This window comes from Canis lupus, chromosome 15, assembly GCF_003254725.2.
Source record: "Canis lupus dingo isolate Sandy chromosome 15, ASM325472v2, whole genome shotgun sequence".
Lineage (NCBI taxonomy): Eukaryota > Metazoa > Chordata > Mammalia > Carnivora > Canidae > Canis > Canis lupus.
Genome location: NC_064257.1, coordinates 42313759 through 42338443, shown reverse-complemented (window position 1 = coordinate 42338443; position 24685 = coordinate 42313759). Strand labels below are relative to the sequence as shown.

Below are 24685 nucleotides of genomic sequence, written 5' to 3'. Positions count from 1 at the left end.
GGCTGCGTGGGCAGCTGGCCTCCCAGCATTCATTCATCCAGAAGTTCCAGAACTGACATACCCAAGGGCTCGTGGCTACCACGGGGTGGACTCGACGGGGCACCGAGCTCACTGGGAAGACCCCAAGCCCTGGAGTTCCTGCTGTCGTGGGGCTACAGTCCCCGAGTGAGGGGGTTTGGACATGTGATCCCACGCGCTGGGTGTCAGGGACGCCGAGGGAGGGGGCAGGGGGCAGGAAGGAGCAGCACGAGGGCGGAACCGTCCCTGGGCCCCACAGAACTTCCAGGACTTGCACCCGGGCTTTCTGCCCTCATCACCTCGAGCACGATGGCCCAGCCGGTGGCTCTCACCTCCGCGCTGCGCTCCGGCCCCCAGAGGCGGCAGCCCCCCGCCCCCCACCTCCCCCCCTAGCCCCACCCCACTCCACCCCATGGTCCCCTGCCCGCCCCCTCCCCGCCCGGCCCTCCCCTTCCCTGCCCGACCAGCCCCAGTGTGTTCTCGTGGCAGCGCCTTTCCAAAGTGCTCAGCACACTCCCCCGGGTGCAGTCCTGTGCCGGCGGCCACCGCACTGAGAACACAGAAGCTGGCTCTGGCCAGGGTGCTCCTAGGAGCCTGGCCCTGGTGGCCTTCAGACTGCCACAGTGCGCAGCCAGCCTGGCCTCTGCTGCTCCTTAAACGCCACGCTCACGTCTGCCTCCCGGCCTTTGCACCTGCTCGGTTCTCTTCTGGAAAAGCCATTCCTCTGGTCTGCACTGCTCAGTACTAAGTACTAAGTATAGCCCTTGCTATACATGGCTACTTAAATGGAAGCTAATTAAAAGTGTAGAAATCCATTTTCTGGTCACACATTTGAGTGCTCAGTAGCCACGGAGCGGGTCGCTCCGGTTCCTGAAGGGACAGGGACAGAACGTTCCCAGCACGACTGCACTGGTTTGGGCAGAGCTGCCGTTGGAGCCCCTCACCTGCCCCCGATCATCCACAGCTGGCACGTACGGATGACCACTGTGCCCAGCACCAAGGGCAGTCGTGAGGATTAAGGGAGGAAATATACCTGCCTGGCACGTGGTAAGTGCTCTGCAAACATGAACTACAAACCCTGAGGTGCCAGTATTACCCGGGACCGAGTCAGCGGCTGAGTTGCGGCTTGTTTGGGTGGCTAAGGGGCCAGGCCTTGCACCTCTAGACCCGGGGCAGGGGAAGAGGGGAGGGGTCAGGCGGCAAGCAGTGTGGCTGGGTGGCGTGGGGGCACGTACGCTGGCAGTCAGGCCCGAACCTCCGCGGCAGGCACAGCTCGCATGCCGTCCCGTTGAAGCCCGTGTTGCATCTACACTGCCCTATGCCTGAGTACTGATCCAGGCAGACGCCACGGTTGTTGCAGGGAGCTTCGGCGCCTCCAGGGCAGGCTGGAAGAGATGAGACAGCGCTGACCTAGAAGCCTCCCAGCCAGGGTCAAGGAGCCCAGAGAGGGCGTATTTTTTTTTTCCTTTTCTTTAGGACCATCTGAATCTGATCATTTTTCTCATAACCTGAGAGGAGTAATCCCACGAAGTTTTGAATATTTGTTTTCCTCAGCACCGAGTGTCACCAGACGTGCAGGCCAGGCCAGCAGCCTCTGCAGGACCAGCTTAGGTGTACATGCTGGATCCCCGCGTGGTGGGGTGCTCGCTGAACCATGCACGGGATTGGGGGTCAGCGGACTGGAGGAGATAGGGGCTGACCTGCTTTGAGCATCAGTCCTCTTAGCTTGAGCCTGAGCTGAGGAGGAGGAGGGGGGTGTAGACCGCACTGTGACTGAGACCGTTGTGGGAATAAGGCACTGAGCACACGTAAGGGGGGTGCCAATCACTTCGCACTTGGGTGATGAAGTGTGGATACTGAGGGATCGCCCCAGAATTTTCTCAGAGGCGCCACAATGAGTGGCGTGCACGTGGTTCAAACCAGGGCGTCTGGGGACACCCTGTGGGGCCTCTTGCTTGCTGGTGATCCTCTCTCCATCTCAATATTCTATCTGTAAAATGGGGGTAACAATAGACGACCGCCCAGAGGTCGTTGGCAGGTTTAAATGCTGCCACATAAAGGGAGGGGCACTCAGTAAACGTGCTTGGTACAAACACAGGCGCAGATCACAGGGACCCCAATAGTCGTGGTGCAGCGGCCGTTCATGTGTCACCAGCCAGAGGTTCTGTCCGGACCCAAAGGTTTCAGGATGGGCCCATGAATCCTTTTGTGATGAGCCCTTTCCTGGCGGGGTGGGAGGGGCGAGGAGCATCTCCGGTGGCGGGGATGTGGCCCTCGCCTCATGTCAGCGCAGCTCCGGCGCACGTGCGCTTCTGAACATCTGAACTCACCCGGTACCGGGTATCGATCCCACACTAGCGTCAGGAATGAAACTGAGAGTTGGCAGCCCCGGAGCCGAGCGTCTTATGCTCCCACCCGGAGCAAGGTCGCAACACAGCGACAATCTAGGCTTTCGGAAATCTCCGCAAAGATCAACATATGGCCACGGGAAGAAGTAGAAGCACAGCTATGACTGCTTGCAGCCCTTTCCTTAGAGGCCTTACTGGGAGCAATGCTCTCCACCCCCACCCCCACCCCGCTCCCGCCTCCTCATTCCCACCCCACCCCACCCCACCCCCCCCTGTACTTTGAAAGGCTGCCAGGTCCGTGCCCAGCGGCAGGTGAAGAGGCCCCTCACCCTGGCAGTCCCGGCCATAGTAGCCCTTGCAGCACCTGGGGAGCCGGATCACCATGGTGCACTGCTCCCGGCAGCCGTCCAGGGAACCCCGGAACGACAGGTTGTAGCGACACTTCTGCTTCACGCCCTGAGGGAAGAGAGTGCACTAACCTTCTGCTCCCGAGGCCCCACTCGGGCTCTTTGGTTCTAATTGGTCCCAGTGGAGGATCTGGTCTGGCCCAGTGGGGAAGTGGGGGCTCTGGTGCTTTGATAGGGAAATGGCTGGGGGAAGGGGCAGGTTTGGAGTCCACAGAGAGCTTTCTTCCCAGTGGCGAGAGGAATGCCCAGCAACCCTCAGAGCTGTCTGCAAACGGGCTTGGGCAGCGGGTGGGGGACCTACAGCTTTCCCACAGGGGTGGGGGTCTGCGGCAAGGCCCCACATCGTGTGGGTAACAGTTGTGTGCAGGGGTGTTTCTGTTAGAGGTTTTACTAGCAGAGAGGAGGGAAATTGACTTTGGGATAAGGAAAAAAAGCAATATTTAATGAGGGCTTACTATGTGCCAGACTCCACACCCACACTTTGAAATGTCCCTTTCCTAATAAGCACACACGCGATGGTTATTAGCTCCATTTTACAGAGGCAAAACCATATAGATGACGTAATCTGTCAAAGATTACCCACTGGAATTATATCCCAGAGCCATGGCCTCCAAATTTCCTGGGTTTACCGCTCTTATGTTCCTTTCTGGGCCCTGATCCTACAGTTGGTCCTGACCAGCTCTGTGGCCTTGGCCTGACTGCTTACTGTCTCCAAAAGACATTTTTTTCATATGTGGAGGAAATAATAGCTTCCTATGAGACGCATAATGAGGGGAAATGCGTAATAAATAAGAGGCCCAGCTCTCAGCTGGGGCAGCAATATTGGCCAACAGAACGCAGCTATGATTTGTGTGATTATCATTACTAATGAAGTCCTTTTTAGGTCTACATCCCATGCTTTCTCTAGACAGTTCCTGGAAGGTGGGGAGTAGGTCGATGCCTAATTGTCGAAAGAATGACTGCAATCGCAGTTACACAACATCTGCACGTATGCGCAGGAACACACATGTGCTCACACCTCAGAGGATGGGGTCTGACAACGGAGCAAACACACTCTCCCAGGCATCGCCACATTCATGATTACCTTTGGTTTGCTCCACCTCGGGCAGCTGGGCGTATTGGCACAGCTCCAACAATCTCCCTATGCATGGAAGAAAAGAAATGCTCAGAAACCAAGAGTATTGGGAAACACAAGGGTATGCCCTGGTCACTGCCTAGGTGAGCTGACCGGGAACTCCATCCTGATTCTCATCCTGCTGCAGCCAAGAACGCAAATGCAAGTGCGGCAGCTTTGCCGCAGACAATTCTGAAGGATCTCTGGCCCTCTAGGCCTTGGTTTTTGTTCTTTGAGGTGGCAAGCGCCCCACTGTCTGGAGCAGCACCAGGGTGGGTGGTGTCCTTCAGACCTCAGTGGCGGCCGAGGGAAATGTGCATACTGTGCCACTCTTCCAGTTGTGATACTTTGGGCCAGCCATACTCTTAGACCCTTCATTTCCTGATCTACAAAATTGTGGTGCTAATTCCTGCTGTTACTTGACCTTCCTGGGACTGATGATGGGAAATGTCAACTGCAAATGTGTGCAAATATACTTGGGGAGTAGGAAGGCCACAACCTGTGCAGCGGAAAGGACAACTGATTTTTCTTCTCCTACTTTGGCTGCCTGGTGTCTGGACAATATGGGATATTTCTTGAAACACTACAAGTCACGAGGTACTAAAGCCAACCGGTTGCAGACTTGGCCACGCAAGCCACTCCACCTCTTTGAGATTCAGTTTCCAAATCTGCATCATCGGGTTGCTGGTAACAACTTCTACTGTTGGATTACTTTAGGGGTGAGCTGAGCCCTGAGTCCACTGGCTGGCTCAGAGGTGCAGCTCTAAACAATACTGGACAGATGAATGAGTGTGCAATGTGACAGTGCCTCTCAGACAGGGCCTGGTTGGACATTCAGTCACCACTGGTAAGTGAACAAATGAGCGAGGACATGGACAGGGCGTGGGTGGCATGCCATACTGGGCCTGGGCCGGGCTGTGCGCAGTTGCCAGTTTGCAATCACAGCCCCGCCAAATACGGCGGATTAGCAGAGGGCGTGTGCTCTGTGGGGAGCCGATGCCCCTACAGGTGGGTCTGAGGAAGAAGAGCATGTTGCTGCGCAATGGGCAAGCAGTTGCACCCAGCAGGCTCCTCTGCAGCGCCGGGATGCGTGGATGGGCTGCCGGACATATGGGTGTGTGCCTGGCCTGGATGGGGCCTGTAGACGCTAGTGAAGAGGACCCACCCTGGCCTCAGATCTCCTGGCAGCCGGCCTGGCTCCCCAGCAGCGCCCAAGCTGGGGCAGGAGGTCTCAAGCCCTGGCTCCCCCATTACGTTGTTCTGGGGACTGACCGAGAAGTTGTATGTGGCGAAGGTGTCACAGCGGCCGCCGAGGGTGGCACTGACCAGGAGGCAGTCTATGCCGTAGGCCACTCCCGCGTCAAACAGCAGTTCTCGTTGTACAATTCTGCATGGTTGGTCATTCAGGAAGAGGTCACCCTGCGGGCAGGGTGGCGGGGCAGAGAGTCAGCATCCGGGACTTGTCTTCCTCCCAAGGCCACACAGCATGGTCAGCACCCAGGGGACCCAGGAGGAGCTCTGTGGACGCCCACCCTTGCGCGTGTGCGGTGTATGTAGTGGGCCGTGGGGTGTGCCCCAGGCGTGTGCCCAGGGGCGTGTGCTCAGGGGTGTGTGCCCAGGGGCACTCTGTGTGCTGCACCTGCACGAGCCCCTCACCTCCCCACCCAGTACCGGGCCCAGGACCAGGCCAGCTTCGAGTGGTGTGGACACACTGGCCTGGCCTGTTGGCCCTGAGCGCGCCCTGTGGCTGCTGGGTAACAGCCTCCCCCCACCCCTCACAGTGGGAGTGGGGGGGGCCGTGGGAGAGGCAGAGAAGCTGAGGGGCGGGGCTCGGGAGCACGTGTTGGGGGGGAGGTGGCCACTCAGGGTGTGTTTTGAGTGGCGCTCCCTGCGGGGCTAGAGGGACGGGCTGTGACTCCGTAAGCGGGAGACAGCGTCCCTTCCCTATGCCTCAGAATCCTGCTCTAGGTCCATGACGTCACTTTATGTGCAACCAGTCTAGAGCTTTCTTCTGTGGGGTGCGCCCAGTGGGCAAACTGTGGAACACATTTCCCCCCCCCCCACCCCGGAAGGAAAGTGCTTCCAGGAAGTTCTGTGTCTGGGGGGGGGGATGCAAGGGACAGATGCTGTGTGATTCATGGAGGAGCCCTGGGACATCCCCCGCTCCTCTCACTGCTGTGCGACCACAAGCAAGGTACTGAGCGTCTCTGAGGGTCAGCCGTTTCCAGCAGGTGGACAGGGTTGGACTAATCGATCCTTGCCAGGGGCTCTGAAGGCTGCACTAGCTCACGGGCGCCCAGTGCACGTTCCTGTTGCACCTCTCCATCGGGCTTCATCTATGGACAGTGCCGGGATGGGTGCAAGGACGCGGAGAGGGCTTCCTGGAGGGGGTATAAAGCTGCCCATGGTCCTCACATTCAGGTTATCAACTCAGTGCAGGCGCCAAAGGGATTCTGGCTGCTGGTAAGACGATGTCCCAGGGCGCTGCCCAGCAGGCTCCCAGCAGGCACCGGCTCAGCTGGGAACTGCATCCTTCTGTCCTTCCTCCTTTGTCCTGCTGGTTGGAGCTCCAGCAGCCACACTCTGCCTTGAGGTGACTCCAAGGCGGGACACGTGCTGCCGAAACCCCAAGGGACTCCCCTGAGGAGCCCCCACACAGCTCTGGGTCGGCTGCCCCTGGCTTTCTTGGAAGAAGACAGAAGCCATGGACACCCGGAGGGGTCAGCGGTGGAGCATCTGCCCTCAGCTTAGGTCGTGATCCCGGGGACTTGGGATCGAGTCCCACATTGGGCTCCTCACAGGGAGCCTGTTTCTCCCTCTGCCTGTCTCTCTGTGTCTCTCATGAATAAATAAATAAAATCATAAAAAAAAAAGACGCAAGCTCTTGGATGTTTAAGCCATTGTCATTAGGGTTGTGCTACGTGCCGGACACAGGCCAGGCTACTATTATCCCATCAGACTCACATAGGGTAAGGAATCACAGGGATGCAGGACTGTGGGGGCACCAGCCAGGGGAGTGGGAACTGCAGCACCCCTCCCCTCAGGCCACGGGGCAGATGCAGACCAGGGCTGAAGGGCAGGGGCTGGTGAGGCTGTGGGGTGTGGTGGGGGGAGCAGTGCTGGCCAACCCCCTGCCGCAGTGCAGCATCTTGCTCTGCAAAATAAATGCCCTAAACACAAAATCCACCCAACGCTGCTCTCTGTGAGGCTACAGGTCCCCAGTGGCCACCAGGCCTGCTGCTGGCCGGGATTTGCCAGGGCACTGCCCCTGAAGGTGGCCCCAGTGAGAAGCATGTCCTGGAAAGGGCGGTGGGCACGGGGGGTGGGGTGGCGGTTGTCAATACTCACGATGTCACCACCGGCTCCACACTTCACACTCAACTCTGAGCCCTGCAGTGTCTTCCAGGCAGTGGCCCTGGGGAGCTCCGCTGCCAAGATCTGTGGGAGGGACGATGCGCTGTCAATACCCTGCATGTGGACCCAAGAAGCGCCCGCAGGAGCTTTGCCAGAAAAGCACATCCAGACACAAACTCTTCCGGCTTGAAGAGGCTGTGGCCATCACCACAAGGTGGGTAACCTGGGCTCCCGGGGGGTATGCCCTCCGAGGGACATCTCCTCCAGCTGGGCTTGCATCGCACCCCCTTCCGAGCCTCACGTACGCTCAGGCTCAGGGCCCTGGCACTGCTACCGGGCGTACAAAGCCAACGGTGGGATCCATGGGTCGGGGCAATGGCAGAGGGCACCGCCATAGGGTCAGCGGTGATCCCTCACAAGTGCTGTTGATGTCCTGACCCTGAGACCTCCGAATAGGACCTTCCTTAGACATAAGGTCATGGCAGGTGGGTGTAGGTAGGATGAGGTTGCAGTGAGTAGGGGATCCTTGGTCCAATGCGACTGCATCCTTATCAGGAGAGAAGAGCCACAGAAACGTGCAGGGAGAGGACAGCCCGTGGCAAGAGCAGCAGGGCTGAGTGTGCACGCCAAGGATTCCCCGCCACCACAGGAAGCTGGAGAGAAACATGGGATGCGTTCTCCCTCCGGGCTTCTGGAAGGAGCAACCTCGGCAGCTCCCTGACTTCAGGTCTGCAGCCTCCACGACGTGGACGCCTGATCTCTGTGTTTCTAGCTTGTGGTTATTGATGCGCAGCCCAAAGGCCGTGATGCAGGTGGGATGAGCCAGCACAAGTGAGGGCCCTGGGCCCCCTTGGATCAGACAGACCGGGTGCTGCTTGAATGCTCAGGGGGCCGGGCCATTAGCCGGGGCTCCTGTGCCACTGCAGGGTGCATCTTCCCTCATCCCAGGGGTCGGCCCAGGTGCCAGACACTCATGGCACCTGCGGAAGCAGCCCTGGACCTAGGGTGGGCCCCCGGGACAAACTCGGGGAGCCTTGCCAGCAGCCACCTGCCCTGTGAACTGGGGCAGGGGGAGAGGCATGCTGCAGGACCGCAGGGGAGTGGTGTTCCGGGGACCATCTGCAGTGAGGGGAGTGGGGTGCTGGGCTGGGCCTGGGACAGGGTCAGCTGGTGAGGCAGGGGACGCTCAGGTGTCCTCACACCATGGACATGGGGATCCACTGACTGACTGTTCCTGGGACCCATGCTCCCCTGCCCCTGGGCCCCGGGCATCCCCATGCTCACGTCTGTATGAAAATGAGCTACCTTGGAATCTCGAAAATGAGCTACCTTGGAATCTCGAATCACATGGAACTTCAGATACTCCTTGAGCTTGTCCTTGTTGTCTTGGTTGAACAGGAAATCCTGTTGTTCAGGGGGCAGGGCTTCCAGGGCTCGGTCACTGGGCCAGAAGAGAGTGACTGGAGTGTGGATAGGGTCGGTGATGATGCCTAGCAAGCCCAGGTCCTGAAACACAGGGATCGAGGTGTGCACCTCAAGGCCCGGCCATAGGGGACACAGGGGCTTTCTAGGACCACAGCCAGTGTGTGGCCCCGGGGCTGTCCCGGGGCTCCTGGGACTCCAGCTGGTGCAAGGCTGATGGCCTGTCACATTCCAACAGGCCCGACCCACATTTTCTTCGCTTGCCAAACAGAAAGTCAAATTCTGGGCTTTTGTTAATAGAAAAATAACCTTTCACAAATGTGTGTGTGTATGTGTGTGTGCGTGTGTGTCCACTGCCCGAATGTTTTAATTTCTGGAAGATCAGTCAGTATTTCACCCATATTTAACTTAAAAAAAGTGAAACTTGCACAGTATTGAGATACTCTGTGTATTTATAAGGTTTCCAATCACATGGCCTCAGAAAAGAGAAAGAAGGCCAGGTGCATGGAGAGGCATCGTCTAGACAGCGTCTGTGACCTGGGCATGGTCTGCCCCTTAGGCCTGCAGGTTTTCCCGACAACCCTATAAGCCTTATTATCATCCTGTACTCAGGCTGAGGTTTGCTAGCTTGCTATGAAAGCTGGTGTTTGGCCAGATGAGATGCTCAGATCCGGGGTGGTGATGAGGTTCCGAGGCCAGGGCACCAGCAGCACCATAGAGTTGCGTCTTGGGTGCCTTGAACCCGTTGGGAAGGGCCCCTCAGGGCTGAGCCCCAGACTGTTGTAGACATGGCTGGTCAGTGCCGAGGTCCAAGGACCGGGCCACAGGGGTGTGGTAGGGGCTCTGAGGCCGCCCTGGGGCCTTTCAGGGTGGTGGATGGACGGGGGAGCTTGGTGGCCTGCTCCCCCGGGTTCCCCTCTGAAACCTCTGTCTGAACAGTTTCTCTCTACTCAGCTATTTGGAAAGCATCTGAAGCCAGGAAGGCATGGTCCTAAATGCGACTTGCACTCATGCCACAGGCGTAGATTTTCCACATCTGTACTCAGGGCCTGCTCATTTCGCAATGGAGGTGACAGTCCCAGACGTGAGCCCTCGTTCAGGGACTGGAGCACCCTAATTCCCTCCCTTGCTCCAGCTTCCAACCCAGAGTGCACCGGACAGCTAAAAAGGCCCCACACTGTGTTGGGAACGTGGTGGCCGAGTGTGACCCTGTGCTGTGGCACACCAGGACTTCCCCACGCAGATCCCACAGCTGCCTCAGATAAAACACCAAGTGGCCAAACAGGACGCCAAGCACAGCAGCAACCACAACACACAACAGTCCAACCAACAAGGTCCTGAGGTGCCGGTCCCCTGGGCCTTTACCTGCAGCAAGCTGCTGAACTTGGTGTAGCCGTGGTTTACCGCCACTGTCGTCAGGTTTTGCTGAAAGACAAGAAGTGGAATGATGGGTTTCCTTCCATGGCCCACGAAGCACTTTCACAGAAGCTCAGCTGGATGCAATATGCCTGGGTTCAGGTACGCAGGCAGAGTGGTCGGCACCCACTCCACCTCCAAGCACCCGTCCCTTTCCAGGTCCCACAGGCACAGGCGCTTCTGTGACTTGGTCGTGGGATTCAAAGTTGCCTTTGCTCTCGATTGGAAAGGAGTTTTATTCCAAGTTTGGCTTGACTGATATCTATCTATCATCTATCTTTTAAAAAGCATTTATTTATTTATCTTAGAGAGCATGTGATAGTGGAGAGGCAGAGGGAGGGGGAGAGGGGTATCCTTAAGCCGAGCCTTACTGAGCGTGCAGCCCGAGTGGGGCTCCGTCTCACTGCCCTGAGGTCATGACCTGAGCTGACACCAAGAGTCAGACGTATAACCGGCAGAGCCCCCTGGGAACCCCCCCGTCTGTCTGTCCTTTACCATCTGTCTCACCCAGCTACGTGTGTTTTCTCCATCTTCCAAGTCTATGCAAGACCACGTAGCCTTGAGAAAACCAAAGGAAAGCTGATAAAACCCATTTATCTACTTAAATTAGATTTTTTACCCATTTCCTTCTTACTAGAATTATATTCATCAGGGTTTTAATGGTAGCTTGAGGTGGAAGAAGGAAAATGAAAATGTCTCCCCATGACACGTCCACATCAGAGCTGTGACAATGACTCATGAGCATCATGGGTTTCTGCTGAGGGCTGACGGGGGTCACCCACCAGAACCCTCCCGGAGGCATCCTTGGGGGTGACCAGCAAGTTCTGGGGGGACAGCAGTCTGTCTATGATGTGGATGATTCCGTTGGTGTTGATGAGGTCACTGGCCACGATCCTTGCCTGATTATTTATGTACACCGTGTCCTAAATCAACCAGAAAGAGGGAACAGGAAATGAGCGCAGAGAGAAAGAGACACGAGATCATGCCTTCCAGGTTGCTTTACCCACAGGCCGAGTGGTCGTGCGTGGGGACGTTTACACAGAGCCTGGGGCAGAACTTGAAGATCCGGGTTCCTCGGACACATTCATGCGTTATGATTGTAGAAGGAAAGCTGGGACAAAGCTATGGCTTCCGTCTAAGCAGCTCCTGGCACATGACCACCCGCAATGGTCAATTTGCCGTGATCCTCAAATATGGGATAACGAGCACATTGAGGTGGCTCCTGTCCCCCACAAGGTGTCCACACCACCCTCTCTCCCCGCTACATGCTTGTTTCTCTCGGCTGTGGATTCCGCAGCCACCACGTGCTCCTCCACTGGGGGTGAGGCCCAGTGTCCAGCGGCCCTGCCCAGGCCTCTTCATCCTTGTCTGGCTTCCAGCCTAACCCCGTCAACTGCTTGCCTGAGTTTTGATCCCAGCGATCCGTACTTGCCATGTGACCTTGGACGAGGCACCTGCCCTCGCCGAGCCCCGTTCCCTAATTTGTAAATTGGAGAAAGGAGTAGTTTCTATGTCCTGGGGTTATTTTGAGGATGAAGTAAGTTGGCGCACGCCGGGTACTTAGCGTGCTACCTGCCCGTAGGAACCCCTGAGCTTGCACTGTGCGCTGTCACCACTGTTCCTTGCGGTGCCGTTCTGCAGGGGAGGGGAGGGGACGAGAGGGGCCCTGTGGGTGGCGGGTGTTGTCTTGGAGCCCTGGGGTGCTTCTCACCTGAGACACAGAGATGACGATGCGCTCCCCTTGCAGAGATGTAGCATTCGGGGTCAGCCGCAGGTTCTCCAGGAGCAGCTGTTGGCAGGCGACCACGTGGTAGCGCAGTACCTGGGGCATAAGGCCCTGCCTGTCCCAGTCTCTGACCTGTGGGAGAGGGGGTTTGCTCGGGGGACCTGGCTGTGGCTGCCCCCTGACCCCCGGGGCCCCCCTAGACCTCCCTCCAGGCCCCTGAGCACCCCAGAACTTCCCCCGGGCCCCCTGACCCCCTGGGGCTCCTGAGCCCCCTGGTTCCCCCCAAGCCCCTGAACCCCCGGAAGGAGGCTGTCATGCTGTGGCCCAGGCCTGGTGACATGTGCGCGGGGTCCTCGCCAGTGCCTTGCGTACAAGGCAGCCTCGCAGCAGGAGGGCCCCAGGGTCCCTGGCCTCACAGTCACCTCAAGTGTGGTGGGGCCCGGAGTCCCGTGTGCAAACTGTGGGGGACACTGCATGGTACCCCCCGGGGGCACCGGGCCCGATGTAGACGTGCAGTGTGGACGCCGTCATGGCACTTCCCCATGTGAGCCAGCGCACGAGCACTGTTCACCATGAACAAACAGCAGGATGAGGAGGAAGAGCCACAGATCCTCATGGTCTCACAAGATCCCTCCTGACACTTATTACAGAAAAACTATTGAACGTCCACATCCTCCAATAGGTATTTGTGCAGTTGGCTTCAGGGCGTCCAGAGCGCGTGCATGGGGGGTAGTGTGTGCGGAGGGGTGCAGGCTCTGCAGTCAGCAGTCCGTCCTCGCTCCCCACTTGTTAGTCCTACGGCCTCAGGACGGCCTGGCCCGCAGCACCCAGCTGACAGCGTTGCAGTGAACTAGCCTGGGCCGGGTCCCAGACACAGTGTCTGGCACACTCGGTACATGTCTGCTACCTCATTATATGCCAACGGGTAACCCAGCAGGAAGGGTCCCAGTGAAGCTTAGGATGCTAGAGGCTCTGGTAAGGTCCACAAGAAGAAAAAAGACTTATTTAAATTACTTTAACCCAGCTTTTATTTTTTCTTTCTTTCTTTCTTTCTTTCTCTTTCTTTCTTTCTTTCTTCTTTCTTCTTTCTTTCTTTCTTCTTTCTTTCTTTTCTTTCTTCTTCTTTCTTTTCTTTCTTTCTTTCTTTCTTTCTTTCTTTCTTTCTTTCTCTCTCTCTTTCTTTCTTTCTCTCTCTCTTTCTTTCTTTCTCTCTCTCTTTCCCTTCCTTCCTTCCTTCCTTCCTTCCTTCCTTCCTTCCTTCCTTCCTTCCTTCCTTCCTTCCTTCCTTCCTTCCTTCCCTCCTTCCCTTCCCTTCCCTTCCCTTCCCTTCCCTTCCCTTCCCTTCCCTTCCCTTCCCTTCCCTTCCCTTCTTTCTTTTTTGTCTATGGAAGGTTTGGATTATTTAAGAATTATTAAATGTTTTCAACCTCCTACCCTACACAGGAATGTAGGCCTCTGGCCATTGCATCCCAAATCCACTTAAATCCTTTCCCTCTATAGGGCCCCTATGCTGAGTGGCAGCCTGCTCCATGGCAGATTGCATCTAGCTCATCCTAAACCTTCTGCCCAGAAATGTCTCCACACCCAAGCACCAGGTGCCAGCCAGTCCCAGACCTCTTCTGCTCGCCTTCACACTTACCCGAGGCTCCTCATCGAAGGCTGTGGATAAAGGTGCGAAGACGGTGAAGGGGCCTGGGCCGCTCAGGTCTCGGACAGAATGTTCCTGTGGGAAGGAAGGTGGGGCCACATCCTCCTTAACATCATCATGGGGACGGGGTTCCAACAAATAGCAGACAGAGTTGAAGGTGGCAGAGCCAAGTGATCACCAAACTGGACACTCTGTGTTTCATTTAGTCTTGAATTCAGTTATCCCAATTATTTAATCTAATTTAGTTGAATTTATTAATTTACTTAGCAAGAGCACATGAGTAGGGGAGGGGAAGGGCAGAGGGAGAGGGAGAGACTCTCAGGTGGCTCCCCACTGAGGGCAGAACCTGATGTGGGGGCTCTGCCTCATGGCCCTGAGATCATGACCAGAACTGACATCGAGAATCGGATGCTTAACCAATGGAGCCACGCAGGTGCCCACATTCATTCCAATTCGATATTATTGAAATGTTTATTTTCATATGGTCACAAAAATAACATATGCTTGTTGTAATAGAGACTGGAAAAGCCAGCATGGAGGAGGAAATGAGCACCCTAATCCCACTGCGCTCTCTGGACCTTATGTGGATGCACAATGCGTGTAAAGATCTCACTTACTATCTTCACCCAGTGACGCTTCCTTCCTGGTGTGATGGCCATTTGTGCGCACGCCGTGTGCTCATGTGTAGAATGGCCCAGGGTGGCATTGGTTGCACACTTGCTGCCCGTGCCCACTCGAAGCCCGAGAAGTTCACAAGTGACCAACAGGGACCCTACTTCAGGAGTTCAGCTCCCGGACTTCCTTTTCTCATCCCCAACCTCAGAGGCCCCATCCACTTGCATATCTGGCTGCAGACCCCAGCCCTTCCACTCTCGACACACACACGTCCTTACCAGCAGCTGGAAGAAATACTGTGACGTTTTTGGGTTCTTGGGAAGCTCCTGGAAACAAAGATGGGGTAGGGCCACTTTAGCTCTGGGAGTCCTTGCAACAACAATCAGGGCTGTCACAAGACAATTTGTCTGTGGTGGAGACTCTCTGTTATATTTTCATCAGGAAATGTGCCCCAGGGGGCCTTTCTCAAGTCCCATCCACAGGCCCCCATGGATGTTCAGAACGACTCTGGGGACGTGCTGTGAGTTCCCAAACCTTTCTGGAGTCACCATCTGATTCATCAGAGAAAGGGCCCGCCATTTCCAGGAGCAGTGGCGCTTTCAGTGCATTTTTAAAAGTTCAAATATTTAAAAAAAAAATCAGTTATGGGGTTTGTGGCAGATTTCATTTCTCCATGAACAAGAATATTTGGTTAGCCACAGTGCTGCAGTCCCTCTTGAAACCAGATAACAGAACATCCACGTTATAGAGGGGTAGAAACCCACAAGGGTCATGCAGCCTCATCCCTGGTGTAGACGCTCATGTGCATGCACACACCGGGCACTGCAGAAGCCACCACAGCAGAGTCACCTGTCACATACGTTACCTCTGATAACAACTCGATAGACTTGGCACCATTAATATTTGTTTTATGAATTAGAGAGCGGATGTGTAAAGAGATGATGTCAGTACCCAGGGCCACATCTCTAATGGGCAGAGTTGAATTCCAACCCAGGGGCCTCTGACTTGGAGAATTCCCACTGGTACATACAACCCCTTTTCACTCCCAAGTGACGTAAGAACAGTCTTTCACATTTTTGTAGAGTTTTACGAGCTACAAGACGCTTGCCTCTTCCTTGGGGAGCCTGGATTTTTAGCACAGTGGGGGGTGTTGGGTTTACTTGATAGGCACATGCCTTTCCTTACCTGGTAGATGTTGCCACGGCAGGTGAACCCATCCCCGATGTAGTTGGGCTTGCAGGTGCACGTCCTTTCTTCTCGCCCCGTGTGGTTGCACACGGCAAATTCACTACAGCCACCATTTTTCTGGTAACATTTCCAAAGGGGGTTGGGGGTCAGAGCAGCGGGTCTCCCAGTGCCAATATTCACGAAGCAGCTCTGCACTGACATTTATTTTTTTGACGCATTCTCTGACTTGTTTGCAGAATTTGCCCCTCTCCTGAACTCACGTCTCAGTTCCTAGATTTGGAAGGGCCATTTCTCCACACACCATCCCGAGATGCTCGAGTCCCACCCAGCAGATCTCCAGCCCCGTGCAGACAGGCCCAGAGGTGCCACATGGAACATTTCTTGGCCAGAAAGGCACCAATCCTGTCTGACAGTTCCCAGCTTTCGGCTTAAACTCTAATCTGGTAAGAGCCAAGGAAACAGTCGTCAGCTGGGAGGCTATGGGTAGAAAACAGACAGGACACGCCACCCTGGTTCCACAAAGGGCCTAAACCTCTGGGAGCTGGGATGGAGAGCTAACATGGAAACAGCAGAGCAGCTTTCAGAGCGGATGCCCGTGGGGGCCCCGGGAAGGACTGCGTAGCCCAGGCTGTTTCTAAAGTGGGGAGAAGGTAAATTCAGGAGAAAGAACCCTGCGGGGATGATGGGCAAGGAAGGCAATGGACCCAAACTCCTGCGGTGAACGCCTCTGACCTCCCCTTCCTCCAGCTCGGCTCCTGGAGGCCCTGGGAGGTAGCACCCAGCGGGGGCGCTGCCTGACTCCTGCCCGGCTGCCAGCTCCGTGAGCTCTCCAGACTGGCCTCCTACAGACCACTCACCATCTCCCCCAGGTACCCGGATTTGACTCTGGGTTTGGAGCTGCCACCGGATGTGGACACTGTGTAGGCGCGGCACGGCGGCTCCCCTGCACGGACCCAGCCCAGGACACCGAGGGCCCAGGACCGACCCCTCCCTGCCACAGGGTGTCGTTATCTCAGTCCACATGGAGGCCTGGGACCTTGCGCCCCCCCGACCAGGCATACGCCCCCCCCACCTGGCGGACACCCTCCCCACTTGGCTGACGCCCTCCACAGCACCCCTTCCTGCCCCACGAGCCCTTCCCGGGCCTTCCGCACTCCTCACCTCTACTCAGGTCCCCACACTCTCCGCCTCTCCCCACAGAAGTCTATCGGCCTCTCTATCTGCCTCTTTGGAGAGGGACTATCCCGCAGACACAGTCCCGCACCCCAAGGAGCTCTTCCTGCCTTGCCCTCACTTCAGGGGCTCCAGGAGTGGGGCGCTGGGCGGGAGGGTGGGCAAGGTGTTGGGCTCATTGCTCTTCCTCGGCTGCCTCAGAGCACCTCAACTCCCTCATCCTTCCCAGGCCCCCCCAACCCTGCACACTGGGAACCCCTGACCCCTGACCCAAGCAGGTGCCTGGCCACCACCTTTCCCTCTACATGGTCGTGGTCCTCAGGGGCATCGACACCCCTGTCAAGGGTCTGCCTGCCGGGAAGCACTCTGCTCTGCCCCCATGTGACCCCATCCTGCCTTTGTCTCTGTCAAGCCCCTGCCCTCGCCCACCCCTCCTCTGACTGCAGGGCCCTTTCCTCCTTGGAGCCACTTCTTCATCCCTGCATTCCCACCCACTTGCTGGGCTCCCTGGCCCCCCTGCTCCCCACCCGTGTCCCACGGGATGGCCCCACAACTGCCCCCCTAGGCTGGCCTGACCCCAGGGTGCTGCCACTCGACTCCCTTTCAAGTCCTTATAGGACTACTCAGGCTTCCGTGCTCCTCCAGCGCCTTTATACCAGAGAAGCCACTTGATACCCTCAGTGGTCCCTGCACCTGCCAGCCCCTGGCCCTGGCCCCCAGCTCACCCCTCAGCCCACACCCCAGGGAGAAAGGACATATAACCACCCCAACCTCCCACTGCCCCCATACCGTTCCCCAGGCTGCTTTCCTTCCTAAACAACTAAAAGGGCCACAGGGGTCTCTCCTTGCTCAGGGCCAACTCTCTACAGGAACACACTAGGCGGCTTGGTCACTGATGAGCTCCCAGTGCCCACATGGGCCTGGTACCCAGGGGACAGCCACCGACCCGGGGGGGAGTCACCTGCACCGGGTGTCCCCCAGATATGGAGAAATTGGAGCACCTAGGTCCTCGCAGGACTAACAGGGTGTTGGAATGTGGTCAGACAGGCTGATTCACAGTCAGGGCTGCGTGCAGTACATGACTAGGAGGGACAGTAACTGGCTGGCTGACTGACCAATTGAACCGACTACCTACCTACTTGGCTGCCTGCTTGGTTGACCCACTAACCTCCTACCTGCCTCCCTACTACTGGCCCTGTGCCCTAGGGCTCAGCAGGGGGCTCTGGGCCCCCTCCTCCTCACCCCTGTACCTTCCTTCCTCCCCTCACAATCCACCTTCCCTCCTTCAGGAGGCATTTCCTTCTCTCTACTGGGTCGTACTCATCAGCAGGAAAACATACTTTACTACAAGCACTGCAAGATGTGACCAAGGGTGCTGCCTTCGAGGGAGATGGACACGGGTTCAAGTTCTGACCACGCTGTGTGCTCACTCAACACCTAATGGGTCTGTCCATGTCCTCAGCCCTGGGGTCATGAATGTGACCTTGTTTGGAGAGTCCCTGCGGAGGTGACTAAGGACCCCAAGGTGAAGCAGGAGGAGTCTTCAGGGCCTGACTAAGAGAGGACCTGACGCCTGCACAGAGGTGGAGGCCATGCGGAGAGGAGGGGAGGCAGAGAAGGGGTCTCTCCAACGACAGCTGGAACAAGGGGGAACTGCGCCTCCTCCTGGGCCACCCCGGCCAGGCTGCTGCCATGTAGCCCCAGGCCTGACTCACCGTAAGGCAGGTGTTGATGAGCGTGCAGACCTTCCCGTCTCCGGTGTATTTGGGCAAACAGTTACAGACTGCCTGTGGGGTGGGGGGAGGGGGAGCGGGTTACTTCCCCAAGCACTGTGCAGGCTTCACACTCAGTGCTGCATGGCCATGGCCATGCCACAGGCATCTCTATTTGGTATGGGGGTGTCCAGCTGCTGTGGGAACTGTCACCTTATAGCCCAGCTTTGCGGCTGAAAAGCCATGGCCATGTGGCTCACCCCGAGGTCTTGGTGTCTTCGTGCCCATGGCGCCCGAGTGGCAGGGGCTTTGGAACCACTTGAGGGGCACAGGTAGAAACAGAGCCACCGTTTGGCTCAGGAGGTGGGGGGGTTCCAAACTGAGGGAGGGGACACCATCTGCAGGAGGCTGGGGACAGTCTTCTCACCCTCATTGCTGCGGTGTTCTGCTTAGGAACTTGCAGGCATAGAGCCAGGGGGCTGAGGCCCAGCCATGCTCTGGCTACCACACCGTGCATCCCCGGGGCAGGGCACCTGGTTCTGGTGTGTCCACCAGCCAGGTGGCTTTTCCAGTCCACATAAAGCCTCTCCCCAGGACAGGGGCTTGGGTGTGATGTCCCCGTGTTGGAGCCTGAGGTCACGGCCAGGGCCAGGTGTCCACTCCTCTGCTTCTTCCTTCATTATATGCCCTGACCTCAGCCCCTGACCTCTCCCAAGACCCCACCCTGTCCCTGGCCGCTGTCCTGGGCTGAGGTCCTGTCTCAGAGGTGCGGTGTTCCTCTCATGGCCTTTTAGGTCTGGAGGAGGATTTGCAGACGGCCTGGGCACCATGTGCTTCGAGGTGTTCCTTCCTCCACAGGTGGCTTGACAGAAGAGCTCTGCTGAGCCCTAAAATATGTCTAAGGTAGTCCACCACTCACTTTGCTGGGTTCCCCAAGACATACATGTAGTTCTTTCAAAACAAGTGTGATTTTTTCTTTATTTTTGGGTGCTTTATGCACCTGCTTGTTCTGCCCATTGAGAGACCCGGTACTGAGGTCGGGAGCCTAACGAGGTCCATAGAACATGCCCTGGGGACTTCACTTCATTGTGCAGCTTCTGATGGAGCTCACTGCCTGGCTGCTATGCTGGCTCCAGCTGCACGGTGTGCTGTGCGGAGTGATACACGGCTGAGAGGGCTGAAAACCGCCATGGTCTGCCATGGCCTGTGTATTTCAGAGCCTTGGGCCAGGGAAAAAGTGTGGAATTCGGACCTCAGAGAGCTGAGCATTGTTGGAAATTTTCTAGATGCTTCTGCGACTGTGTGGTGTTGGCCGCTGTTTACGTCTCCCCCGTGGGAGGAAGCCACTCTTCTAGGGACCCTGTCTGCACTCACTGCCACCACTTCTCAGTCCCAAAGAATGGCCCCTGGGAATTCATTCAGATTTCCCCCTAAAGGATTTGTTTTACTCTGGTGGTGCTCACAGACCTGTTCTCAGCTCCCTCGCTCAGTTCTGGGTCTGAAGACACAGGAATTTGGTCGGAGGAAGTCCTAGGGCCCTGGCAGGCAGAGCTCACCTGGTTGGGTCCCGTCTGCGTGCACTCTGCATTCCTGTGACAGCCACCGTTGTTCTCCAAACACGGGTTAATCTCTAAAACAAAAAGCCAATGCTTGGCATGAAAATCAAGGCTCCTTTTCAAGTAGAGACACTTGAGGAACCAGGCGGGCCGGCTAACTGAACTAGGGGAGGGGCGTCTGCCCTCCACATAACCCGTAACCCAACAGGTTCCTCAGAATCAGCTCCTTTGGGAGGGATGGTGCCCGGAGGCACAGTCTGTGGGCTTGCACCTGTCCCTTTACTGAATAGTAGGAGCACTGGCAGCCAAGGACTTAAAATAATAGAGTCTCAGAGCCTCATCTACCATGTTGTGAAGGAAAACATTCAGGGATTAAACCAGCCGCTTGTAACTATCAGAGCAGATTTGCTTCAGGGAGAATCATCGACAGAGCCTCCACCTAGGAGGACGTTTAACGAGGAACAGGGTATTTGCGTGGTGTTAAGGTAGCTCTGCGCGAATTGCTTATCAGTGGCTAAGGGGAAAGGCAGCTGTGTGTGGAGACCACAAATGAGAGGCAGCTGGAAACAGCCCACAGGGCGATACCCTGAGCAGGACGCACGCAGGGTCACTGCTGTGATACTACATGCACCACCTCGACAGGATCATGAACAAACATCAGACAAACCCCAAATCAAGGACGTGCTATGAAAACCAGTTCTGGTGGGGGCTGTATTCTCCCCAAACGTCAATGTCATAAAAGAAAGCAAGGGAGGGGAACCATCCCCAATTCAAGGAGACTGAAAAGACGTGGCCACTAACCACAACGCCCATCCCTAAATGGGATCCTGCGCTAAGTGTGCCCAAACAGGACATTATTGGGTCAGCGACAAAATCCGAATACAAAGTATCACATCAGTAGTGAAGTGACTGACGTTGGTAACTCTGGGGGGTGTGAGAATTTACCCTCACTCTCGAATATGCTCGAGTGTCCACAGGTAAAGGGAATGTGATACATACAGTCAACGATCTGAAGGGTGGTTATTTCCAGAATGTACCCTCTTGCAGAGCATATGCATTCTCTAATTTTTCTACGGTGAGAATGTGCTACTGTGTAAAAAATAACTAATAAGGGGATCCCTGGGTGGCGCAGCGGTTTAGCGCCTGCCTTTGGCCCAGGGCGCGATCCTGGAGACCCGGGATCGAGTCCCACATCAGGCTCCCGGTGCATGGAGCCTGCTTCTCCCTCTGCCTGTGTCTCTGCCTCTCTCTCTCTCTCTGTGTGACTATCATAAAAAAAAAAAAAACAAAACTAGTAAGTGTCAAGCAAAATTCAGTCACCACCATAACATCTAACTGGAGAAAGTCTCTCCCTTTTCCCCTCTCTGAGTGACTTTCGGACATCGCACCCCCTGAACAGCTGTGGCCACATTTCCACACCCACTTGCCTTCCCGGCTACATCCACGTAAAGGTGGTTCTGGGGGCACCCTGCCCTGCTGGCAGGGTCACTGAGCAGGGCCCTGACTCCTAAGCAGGGCACTGGGCCGGGAGACGGCTGCTACCCACCGAGGCACACGACACCGTCACCCGTGTAGCCTGCGCGGCACACGCAGCGCCGGCCTCCCGGTGTGGTTCTCCTGCAGTCGGCCTCCGAGGAGCAGCCCCCGTTGCTGGTCTCGCAGGCGTTGATGGCTGCAGGGGAGAAGTGGGACTGAGTGTGAGTGGTCGGGGAGCCAGCGACGCCGCGTCCCCTGGGCAGAAATGGACAGTGCTTCCACGTGTCAGGTGCTGGACTGCGTGTGAATGATTCAAGGCAGCGCAGGGCACTGGGTGTCTTAACTGCTTGATTCTACTGGACACTTAAGGAAGGACAGGTACCAGATTTTTCACAAACGCTTCCAAAAGCGAGACGAGGGGAGATCCAATGAGGCCACTATTGCCCTGACACCAAAGCCAGGCAGGGCCAGCCCAGGATATTACCAACCAGTATTCCTTGCACGTGTAAATGCAAAACTCCTCAAGAAAGGAGCCTGGGGGGCTCGGCAGCTGGGCATCCGCCTTCAGCTCAGGTCCCAAGATTTGAGTCCCGCCTCGGGCTCCCTGCAGGGAGCTTGCTTCTCCCTCTGCCTGTGTCTCTCATGAATGAATAAATAATAATAAAAAAAAATTCTAAGAAAAAAAACTCCTCAAGAAAACACTTGTAAGTCAAATTAGACAATGTATAGAAAGAATCGTGCCCCATAACCAAGTGGGAATTTGGGTGCAAGGTGGCTTCACATTTAAAAATCAATGAATTGATACCACAGTGTATCAATAGAACTAAAGACAAACCTACACGCTCATCTCAAGAGAAGGAACAAAGCATTGGGCAAGACTCAGCGCCTTTAGTAATAAAAACTCAATAGGCGAAGAATAAAGGAAACTTCCTTAACCTGATAAAAGGATCTCTCTATATAGAATGGAATCGAGAGCCCAGAAACAAGCTCATTTACCGAAGGGCAACTGATTTTCCACAAAGATGCCAACACATCTCAATGGGGGAAAGAATAATCATTCCAACAAATGAGACGGAGACGATTGGATCTTCACATACAGAAGAAGGAACCTGCACCTCAGCCTCACGACCTGTACACAAATTAATTCAAAGTATTTCGAAGACCCAGATCCACTCGGAGTTCCCTCATGTGACCGTGGACAAGTGGCTCAGTGACCGTGACCCTTGGGGTCCACCCACAGAGGTCTGTGCACAAGCTCAGAGACCCTGACCTGAAAACGTATATGAAAGCGCTAGAGAAGTGCTGGATCCTCTCGTATTAACTTGTGTCCTCCCGCTTTTGGGTGTTTTTTTCCTGAAAACCGAGGGCAAGAAAACCCCTCCAGCTGCTGTCCCCTTCAACTGTTCTCACTGGCATACCATGTAGTTCCTATTGTCAGGGACGTCTGGGGCTGGGGTCAGGGTGTGTGCAGGCTGGGACAGTCCCCAGGGTAAGGCGGTCTAGAAGCAGGTGGCGGGTTCGCCACGCGGCTGCACTGTTACCTGGACCGAAGCTTGCCTGTACGAGGCACGCCAGGGAAAAAGGGCACCCAGCGTTCCTGTCGTTACAGCAGCAAATACGTGGTGGGAGCCGCAGCGGGGAATCAGCTCACGTGGGCTGAGATTAGCTGTGTGCCAGGCTGGTCTGAGGACCGTCCAGGGGTTAGCCCAGGCCGGTACCCAGGGGTCGGGGTGGGCAGGGGGCGGGGGGAGTCTCTGAGTATTTACTGCCTCCAGAGAAAAAAAGAAAGATGACGCAAAGATGAGCCAAGCGACTGTCCGCAGGTAAGAGAAGTTGTAGGAACTGGGACTGGAAGCTAGGGGGATGTGAGGCTGCCTCGTCCTGGGTTACACAGGAAGGAGGCTTCACCCCAAACTGCTATGCAGGGCAGACAGTGCCTGAGGGGGTGCACAGCAGGTGAGACAGCTGCCCTGCCACCTGGGAGGCAGGGGGGAGCATGGGGTCCAGCCATTGTCCCACCCCAGAGTCCCCAAGCCTGGGCCACACCTACGCCCATCACAGCAGGACTTTTAAAGTTGTTCAGGTGAACTTGTTGTCGGTTGCCCTCAAGGCTGTGACCCACTATTTGGGGAAGAAAATAGGTGCAGGGGGCCTGGGCATCCCTAAACCAACACGGGCCCTTCTGTGAGCAGCAGCTCCCTCGCCTGGGGGCATAGCCAGGGCCCGTGAAGGCCAGTTTGGCCTCAGTGGCCGGCAGTGGCTGCCCCCGCAGGCCCCACCTCACTTGCCTGTGCACACGGTCCCATTCCCTTGGAATCCTGCTGCACATCTGCAGGAGGCTGTGCCGTTGGCATTGAGGAGGCAGCTGCAATGAGAAAGGGCAAGTGCCATCGACAAAAGAAAACAAAAACCACCCAAACCCAGAAGCCCAAACTCAGGAACCACCTGTGGCCACCCTGTCCACCCCCGGCCCCCCGGCCCTGCCCCCACGGGTACTCAAAGGTCTCGGCTCAGCCCTGGCAGAAGGGGCCTTCCTAGCGCGGCCCTGCCTGGGCAGTGAGCACTGTGCACTGCACTCACGTACCATTGGCCCGCAGGGAGGGTGAGGCACCCCAGCCCGCACTGGGCCCGGAGCATTCATGAAGAATGAACGGGGTGCCTGGGTGGCTCAGCGGTTGAGTGTCTGCCTTTGGCTCAGGGCTTGACCCCGGGGGGTCCTGGGATCGAGTCCCGCATCGGGGTCCCCACAGCAGGGTCCCCGCAGGGAGCCTGCTTCTCCCTCTGCCTGTATCTCTGCCTCTCTCTCTCTCTCTGTGTGTGTCTCTCATGAATAAATAAATAAAATCTTAAAAAAAAAAAAGGCTGGCTCTGGCAAGGTGATGGCAGCCTTTTCAGAGGGAATTGTCGTTTCATACTTGATTGTGTCCTAACTCCTCAGAAATGGTCTCAGGACATGACGGCCCCTAGGTGGACGCTATGAGGGAAGGTCCTGTTTGCCTCAGCCCCAAAGGAAGCTTCAAGGTACATACTTGGCACTAGTGTGGCATGTCCCACGGCAGTCGTCTTCTGTCACCTCTGGAAAACAAAATCCCTGGGTCAGTCCTTTCCCACACCCTGCCTGAAGGACTGTCTTGGGGGGTTGATCCTGAGGAAAGATGTAATGTCTCAGAAGTAATGACACGCATCATGTGAACTTTGTAAAACTTAGTGATCTTGTGAGCCTCCCACCCCCTTTTTTTTTGCATTGGCTGCCAGGAAGCTCCGAGCCCAGTCAGCAGGGCAAATATGCTGATGGAGTGTGTGCCGCATGCCAGGCCCTGTGCTGCAGTGAGCGCACAGGAGGGGAAAACACAGTCTCCAAACTCAGGATCTGCATCCGGATGCGTGTTCCTCTCTGGGGCCTGATTCTCCACTTTGGTTTATATCTCCTATGTTCCTTATTCTTTCTAGGTTTTCATCGTTTTATTACAGAGAGATATAAACAAAGAAAACCTCATTACAACTAATATTAA

At 56.1% G+C, this 24685-nt stretch overlaps 1 protein-coding gene and 1 long non-coding RNA gene across 6 annotated transcripts in view; one reads left to right on the top strand and one right to left on the bottom strand.

Annotated features, from left to right (window-relative positions):
* Positions 1 to 24685, bottom strand: part of STAB2 (stabilin 2) — a 140703-nt gene that overhangs the window by 19505 nt on the left and 96513 nt on the right. For all 5 annotated transcript variants that reach the window (XR_003132910.3, XM_049094135.1, XM_049094134.1 and 2 more), the window contains exons 40-56: positions 24203 to 24248; positions 23462 to 23538; positions 21244 to 21369; positions 19698 to 19771; positions 18145 to 18216; positions 15254 to 15373; positions 14347 to 14394; positions 13445 to 13528; positions 11791 to 11937; positions 10862 to 11002; positions 10029 to 10088; positions 8571 to 8747; positions 7236 to 7325; positions 5160 to 5306; positions 3858 to 3914; positions 2696 to 2822; positions 1254 to 1403 (exon numbers count right to left, since the gene is read on the bottom strand). Coding sequence is in view for 4 of the 5 variants with exons in the window: in XM_049094135.1 (XP_048950092.1) it covers positions 1254 to 1403; positions 2696 to 2822; positions 3858 to 3914; positions 5160 to 5306; positions 7236 to 7325; positions 8571 to 8747; positions 10029 to 10088; positions 10862 to 11002; positions 11791 to 11937; positions 13445 to 13528; positions 14347 to 14394; positions 15254 to 15373; positions 18145 to 18216; positions 19698 to 19771; positions 21244 to 21369; positions 23462 to 23538; positions 24203 to 24248 (1743 nt within the window). In the remaining variant the exon portion in view is untranslated. The remainder of the gene's footprint in view (positions 1 to 1253; positions 1404 to 2695; positions 2823 to 3857; positions 3915 to 5159; positions 5307 to 7235; positions 7326 to 8570; positions 8748 to 10028; positions 10089 to 10861; positions 11003 to 11790; positions 11938 to 13444; positions 13529 to 14346; positions 14395 to 15253; positions 15374 to 18144; positions 18217 to 19697; positions 19772 to 21243; positions 21370 to 23461; positions 23539 to 24202; positions 24249 to 24685) is intronic.
* Positions 496 to 8656, top strand: LOC118350790 (uncharacterized). Its single transcript, XR_004805294.2, has 3 exons — positions 496 to 1065; positions 7284 to 7455; positions 7797 to 8656. It is a non-coding gene; the product is annotated as an uncharacterized LOC118350790 (long non-coding RNA).